Consider the following 7,811-nt stretch of genomic DNA (forward strand, 5'->3'; position numbering starts at 1 on the left):
GTGAAGGGCCTAAAATTGGGTTTTATGCTTATTGGGTAAATTATACAAGCCCAAATCCAATAAAGACCCTCAATCTTTAGTATGATTTTGGCTTCACATCTAAAGTCTCCTTAATTTAAAAAAAAAAAATCAATTAAGCCTCTCCAAAACTCACCCTACTCCGAACAACAAAGTATAAAAAAGATAATAATTACTTAGTTAGTAGTGACATTATTCTCTGATTTTGTGTTTTTGGCTTCATTAAATTTCTTTTAAGAAAAAATCAATTAGATCTCTCCAAAAGAATGCATCTAATTGAGTATAGGACTTGGGTCAGAAACATTAGTAGTGGCATTACTCTCAGATTTCATGTTTTTGATGGCCTCTCCTTTGCTTCATTAACTCCTTGATGACTTCTTTTACATCCTCACATAATTGAGTTTTTTTCGAAGTTTGGGTTGGGTGGCAATATTTAGAAATGATGTTCAAAAAATAGATTTAGGTAATAAAATATGAATCAGGCATTTAACTTGATCCGACTAATTTTATATGTTTATAATATATTATATTATGTTATATATATTAAAATTTATAATACATAAAAATTAAATCTATAGTAATATATAATATTATCATGTAAATATTTAAAAAAGTTAAGATACGTATGTAAAATTCTAATAAATGAAAAAAATATATAAATTTATTAAATATTAAATTAAGAATAATATAAATATTTTTAAAAAATTCAATAAAAATAATATGAGTATGAGTTAATTATTTACAAATATGAGTAGACTTATACAAAATTTTAAGTGTATATTTTGAGTCAAACTTGAACAAATATAAAATGTATAAATATGATACTTAAGTCCGACCCGAACTCAGCTTGATGTGACCATATACTGCTCTAATAATGAGTAGTTGAACTCAATGGCTATAACGCTTATCAATCCCTTTTTTTCAACCAAGGGAAATGACCAAATGAGAAACTCATGATTACAACTTCAACAATTTTCTTCCAACACTGTCACAAATTAAAACACATAGCATGTGTTAATGCCTTATTTTGCCAACAGTCTACTTTTGCTTTGTTGAGAATGGGGATGCATCCCATTTCCCTCACACATAAATATACATATTGGGGTAGTTAGGCTATATAAACTGAATTAGATAATAATTTCATTTAAAGCACTAAAAACCAACATTAAAGCTAAATGGTTAATTAAAAGAAAACACCATGGTCAAGTTCTTGTTTACAAATGGCATTAAAGCAATTGGTGCTGAGTGCTGACAGCTTGCTTTTGAACAAATTTCTTAATTTCCTTAAAGCTCCCCATTAATGGTGACAAGGTGTAAAGTACATTAAAAGAAAACATCAATGGAGAGAGTGCTCAACACCAAATCATGTCATATGTGCTCAAGATATGGATACTTAGCCACTTGTTTTGCACAAAAGATCATTCTACAAAAATCTTGTGTGGCAATATCTTATCATTCTTATAGCCAACTGTTGATATATGGAACAGTGGTCCTTCATCTTGCTCAAAGGTTTTTTAATTTTCTTAATTATTTGATTGTACTTAAAAGTTAAATGTGTTAAAAGACACTCTCAGTACTGCTTGGTACTCTTTTCTTTTTGTTGAAAGCTTAGTTCAGTATATTTATTTTGATTTAATATAAATTATTCCAATATACTAATAATGTTATCTTTTTATAAAGTAGTAAAAATAATTAAAGTATGTCCGATATATGACAGATGGTATGATTTTTTTTTGTATTTTAAATGTTTAATTACTTTTAGTTTAATTTATTTTTTTAATTTAACATAAAAAATTATTTTATTTTGAGATTTTCAAACTATTGTTTTCTTCTTTAATATTCTTTCATCAAGCATAACTCAAAGCACAACTTTTTAATATGGATTTCCTCTAATGATATTTTTGTTGAACTAAGGGTTTTGTAAAGGCCAGGCATACTTTAAGATGCAATCCCTCTTAAATCATTTTTGCCATTAACAGTCAAATTAAATTTAGCTCCAATGAAGAGTAAAATTTGAGCATATTATTTAACAAAATAAAAGAAACTCCAAAATAAATATAATTATTCCCACCATTAAATTTCATATCATCTGTCACATGCTGGTCATACATTAGTTATTTTTGTCCTCTCGTAAAAAAACTAACACCATTAATATTGTACGGTAATTTGTATAACATTGACAAGTTTAGGTACCAAATTGGATAGAAAAAAAATCTGAATATCAAATTAAGAAAAAATGTTAAGTTTAAGTATTAATTTTTAAAAAAATATATAAGTATTAAATTAAGAAAAGTGTGTAGTTGAAATACTAAATATGATTTAAAACATTTGCCGTATCGATTAAAGATATGTGGATATACTATTGAATTAGGTAGCTAATCGTAATCAATCTTGAGGAAGTGATCATTTTAAGCACGACAAAAAAGAGTATGAGAATCTTGCATTTCAATATTTGGTTTTATGTAGGGGAAAGTCACAACTTTTGTTAAGGTGAGAATTATATATATTTGAAGTAAAAGTAAATTTATATTGAAATACTTATATAATATATTTTATTTTAAAAAAAATTCATATTTCTTAGAAGATAGACTAGGTTTTGGACAAGTAAATTGTTTATTATTTAAACTTACTTGATTTAGTGATAAACAATTAATTTGAGTAAGAAAATAATAAAATTGAATATTATATATCATATAAATATTGAAAACTATATATAAATTTCTCATAATGATATAAAAGTTTTAATTTTAAATAAGTAAAGTTGTATACGCAAAAATTTTATAAAAATCAAAATTTTGTTGTCAAAAATTCCTATAATATAAGTAAAATAATTTAAATAAACATAAAATTATTTTATATTTCAAATAAAAAATAGGGAAGGTTACATGCATTAAAAAAGTATAATTAAAATTTGTATCGGATAATATAATGATTAACTTTTTTTTGTGTTATGAACATATAATGAAAATATACTTAATAATTTAAATATCACTTTTTCACTAAAAAGGTTTTAAGTATAAATTGAGAACAATTTTACAAAAATTAAACCTATTCTTAAAATATAAAAAAGGAAAGCGACAAAGTATAATTTGAGAAAGGATTGTATCAAATATAGTTATTATCCTTTTTTGATAGTTTAATGCTACATTAGTAATTTCATCCTGAATTTCATGATTTTTATCCTGAAAAAAAATGAAATTCAAACGAAAATCTTGAAATTTTAGGATGAAATTATTAATATGACGTTAAATTATTAAAAAAGAATAATATCTCGATTTCAACCATCCGAAATTTAAATTAGTAAATTTTCTTTTACATTTATTTTCATATATACTATCATATACCCATTACGTGCATATCATATCTTTTCTTTTCTTTTGTCAATTTGGCTAAATAATAATTGTTTCACCGTCTTCTACACAATAAAAAGATTACAATCTTTGCAAGGAACTAAATAAATTAAATATATATCACATCTTGGGGATACGAGAATTGATCATAACACTTTTGATTTTGAATTGGTAGGTGAGAATAATATACCTCTAAAGAAGCTAGGTTTATCTTCCACCTTCCAACAATTTTCCCATCTACAAGACCATATATATATATATGCACCTTCATTTGAAGCTTTAATAAGCAAATTCATTGCATGTCAGGCTACTGTTTTGTCGCCCATCTCTAACGTGTTCATCGTGTTTAATTCAATGTCGTTTAAGCAATCCAACCCAATATCATTAATACCAAAATCCTGACAATCCAGTAACCAGGCACAGTTTTCTTCCCAAGATGGCAAGCTTATGCCATTATAGGTTTCTCCTCCTGCTGGTATATTAATGTCCCATGAAGCATCGATTAAGGGAGGTTCATCATTCATCCATAAGCTACTCAATAAAGATTCATCATTGCAAAATTTGTCCAGTGAATTGGAACCAACAGAACTAGAACAATTCTCTGTTGGTGTACTCGAATTATCCTCTAATGAATCGGCACCGACGCCATCGGTTTCTGATATATGATTCTCTGCAGCTTTTGCTTCTTTGTTCAATGGTTCATGAGTAACAGGATCGATCCCCATTTTAATAAGCTTTTTCTTGATGTGGGTGTTCCAATGATTCTTGATCTCATTGTCGGTTCTGCCTGGTAACCTGGCTGCAATCTTCGACCACCTATATATATATATATAAAAAGAAAAAGAATAAAGAACAGTTGAGACTAATTATGATTGTCACTTAAACAATGAATAAAGGCAGAACAAAAAGAGATTTAAGTCTTTAATTTACCTATTCCCAAGGCGAGAATGAAGGTCCATAACCAACTGTTCTTCAGCCTCAGAAAGGAGGCCTCTCTTCAAGTCAGGCCGAAGGTAATTAGTCCATCGAAGCCGGCAACTCTTGCCGCAGCGGCGGAGACCGGCGAGCTTAGGAACAGCACGCCAACAACACTGGCCATTGGTGAGAATGAAGTTGATGAGTTTCTTGTCTTCCTCAGCTGTCCATGGACCTTTTTTCACACCGAGTTTATCACAACAAGGCTGCCTACCCATAATCCAAAATTAGACTCAGCAATTGTGTACCTGCAAAACACCCAAAAGCCCCACACCACACCCACCTTTATATAAAGATCCTTGAGCAGCTTATAAATGCTAATATATATACATATGTACGAAATTGGAGATTATTAATTTAAGTATATCTTTTATTACATGTACTTTTTAAGTATTTAACCAAGTTATATATATATATATTAGAAAACAATTGAGAATAGAAGTTTTAGTGGGTTGCGTTTATTTTGAGTTGATTATTTGGATCAATTTTAGGTATATTTGGCCTTCGATTAATTTTGGATTTAAATTATTTTAAATCTCAGTTGTTTTGGGTTTAGATTTGTGGATCAATTTTTCGAGTCAAGCATTATAGGTGTAAATCATTTTAAATTTTGGTTTATTAAAATTTTGATTGTTCAAGTTATTTGTTCGAATTTTTGAATTTGAGTTATTTTGAGTTTAGCTCAAAGGCAAAGGCAAAATGCAAGCAGGAGTGGTGCCTCTCTTGAAATGGAAATTTATATTTTTAGTCTTTAAAAATTTATAAAATTTGAAGTTAATAAATTGTAAAATTATAGTTTGTCCCTAAAAAGGATAAATTTTTTATTTAGTTCTTCTAAAAACTATAAAAATATATGTCAAAATAATCGTGAAATTATATTTTAACTTTCATAAAAATATATAATTCGATTTTGATCCCAAAAAATTCATGGCTTCGCTTTTGGTTCAACTATTATTTTTAATAACTAAACTGAGTGGATTGAGTTTAATTTAGAAATTCAAAAGTGTAATTGAGAATATACATAGAGATGTGAGGGAGCAAATAAAGGGTCCACCATTGGTTTATGAAAAGGATGTTGGAACTAAGATGGGGTGTTTTGATGTGAGTAGATGCATAAAAGAGTGAGAGAGGAGAGTGGATGATGGATGACCCAAAAGACATATGGCTACATCTAAGCTTTCCCTAAATAATTTCCTTCCCATTTTCCTACACAATCCCCCCCTCTCCCTCATTGCACTCTTACTCAACCATTCCATCATCCATTTCGTCATCACCACGTTTACGTTGTATCCTTAAGTACCCTAATTGCAATACAAAATTTAAGTTGTTTCTAATCAATGGACCATGAGAGATTATTGCTAATTCAACTTATCTTATAAGTTCTACAGTATTAGTGGACTAATACTTGATTAAGGAACATGGTTAATTATATGTTAATCCAAACATGTTTAAGGAATATGGGCTTGGAAATGGGAGAATTCTCAATTTTATTTTTCCATTTTTGTGGAACAATTAAACATACCATATTATGTCCTCAAAGGCACGTATTATGTTGGCCAAAACAAAAAGAGCCACGTATTATAATTCTCTAGATTCATCCATTAGTTTCCATAGATTAATTAGCTTATTGGTTAACACACAAAAATATTCTTAGCCGTTGATAATTGTATATACATAATTGAGATAAGATCATCCAAGATTTTTTTTTTCATTTCCTAATCGATTTTATAAATAAAAAAAACAACCCTTTGTTACACGTGTCCTTTCTAAGTAATCTCCATGTCAAAGTTTATTTCAACACTAGGACCTTATGATGCACATATTCTCTTGGGTGATGATGGTCAAATTTTATACACATACATACAAATATTGACATACTTTTATAATATAATAAGATGAGTGGATTGGGGGGGGTTAGTTAATGTTCAAATTTCTTGGTTAATTGACTTGTATCTCTTGGCTTAGGTGAGTATAGTTCAATGTGGACCCTTTTTCTTAATGGTTCAACTTTGGACTTCATTACGTATCTAATTAAAGACAAGAAAAAAAATACCCCTAGTTGTGTATCTCATTTTTCCCTCCATTCAACCTCTATAATTAATCATCAAATCATTAAGATATTAAATAATTAGTATTAGGCACCTAATTCAAGATCCTTGTACAATTTTTTATTGAAAATTCATGCAACTTGATTTAAATCAGCTATACCAATCATGGTATAAGTTATTTAGTCAATTAATTTGAATCATTCATGCATAAAATATGGCACGCAAATGCAATGCAAAGTCGTCGTCAATATGAAACGAATCGGTTCAGCAGTATCAACAAACCCTAAAGAAGATAAAATATATATATATTTTATATGTGATTGGATATGGAAGTTTGCATTTGATTTGTTTTAAAGGAGCGCTAAAAGATATTTTGGTCCAAGTTAATAATTTACTTTTTCTTTTGTGGATTTTTATGTTAATAAATTTGAGTTACTTCGACATTTTGTCAGGAAGATTATTTATTTGTATTGTAAGAATTAAAATAGATGTTTATAATAATACACTCGTTATGAAAAGTGGATAAAAATTACGTGTAAAAGAGATTTTGATTTTTCATTAAATGAGTAAACAAACGAGAGTACAATATGAAAAAAAATAAACTTAATTAATGTATTAAATGTACAAACCCAAACTTTGAAAACAAAACCCTAACTCTCATAAAGTTCTCTCAAGAGGGCTATAAAATTCTCTCCATATTTACCACGAAAAGTCTCACCAAACTATTTATTTGTGACTACATTTTGTCTCCCCCAAAAGAAAAGTCTTGTAGTGCTATATCTTTAATTGCCTTTTAATTGGCCTCTTTAAATAGGCTTAGATTAGAGTTTTAATCATACTAAAATATCATTGGAATAATCAGAGTCCAACTGGGAGAAGAAGTCCTATTTGAAGTCTAAAACGCGACTACAAAATAGGAGAATACGTCATGATGCGCCAATTCTCATCGTCATGATATCAATGTTGCATTTTCCTGGGGCTTTCATCGCATCGTCCTGACAAGCTCTACTTGCTCGTCATGACGTCGGACCTGTTTTGTCCCTTCCTTAGCTAATCGTTGGTTGTTGTCATAAATGTCTGCAAATTTTCTGATAAATACGAGTCGCACCTTACAAATTTAATGTTTTGTAAGAGTATTGACATAAAAAACTTAAAGCAATTCGGAGAAACAAAATCATTGATAAATTAGAGTGTGCAAGATGGAGAAAATTTTTAAAGTGCTAATAATTTGGAGTTACCGTTGACTCATTTTGAACTTTTTTTCATCTATTTTGCAGGAAATGATTTTGGAATTAAAATTGTTACTTGATCATTAACTGATAATGTCGAGTCAATTACATTAAACAAATGTGCTTATAGGAGGCAACCCACAAAAAAGATGTTTCCGTGTCTTATCTTTTACTAATTTCTTTCTTATTTA

General features: G+C 28.9%; 1 protein-coding gene across 1 annotated transcript; it reads right to left on the reverse strand.

Annotated features, from left to right (window-relative positions):
• Positions 1–3,469: 3,469 nt before the first annotated feature.
• Positions 3,470–4,626, reverse strand: LOC107918915 (MYB-like transcription factor ODO1). The gene is made up of 2 exons (XM_016848485.2): positions 4,299–4,626; positions 3,470–4,184 (listed from the first exon to the last, which is right to left on the reverse strand). The coding sequence occupies exons 1-2, from the start codon at positions 4,559–4,561 to the stop codon at positions 3,671–3,673; spliced, it is 777 nt and encodes a 258-aa protein (XP_016703974.1). The 5' UTR covers positions 4,562–4,626; the 3' UTR covers positions 3,470–3,670.
• Positions 4,627–7,811: the final 3,185 nt, after the last annotated feature.

The sequence above is a fragment of the Gossypium hirsutum genome, chromosome D03, assembly GCF_007990345.1.
Source record: "Gossypium hirsutum isolate 1008001.06 chromosome D03, Gossypium_hirsutum_v2.1, whole genome shotgun sequence".
NCBI classification, from domain to species: domain Eukaryota; kingdom Viridiplantae; phylum Streptophyta; class Magnoliopsida; order Malvales; family Malvaceae; genus Gossypium; species Gossypium hirsutum.

What these genes read in the sequence shown, in the direction of transcription:
- LOC107918915 (XM_016848485.2), bottom strand. Translation starts at nt 4,561, where the DNA reads ATGGGTAGGCAGCCTTGTTGTGATAAACTCGGTGTGAAAAAAGGTCCA. An exon ending in CATTCTCGCCTTGGGAATAG is followed by an intron (nt 4,185 to 4,298) that starts GTAAATTAAAGA and finishes ATATATATATAG; the next exon opens with GTGGTCGAAGATTGCAGCCA.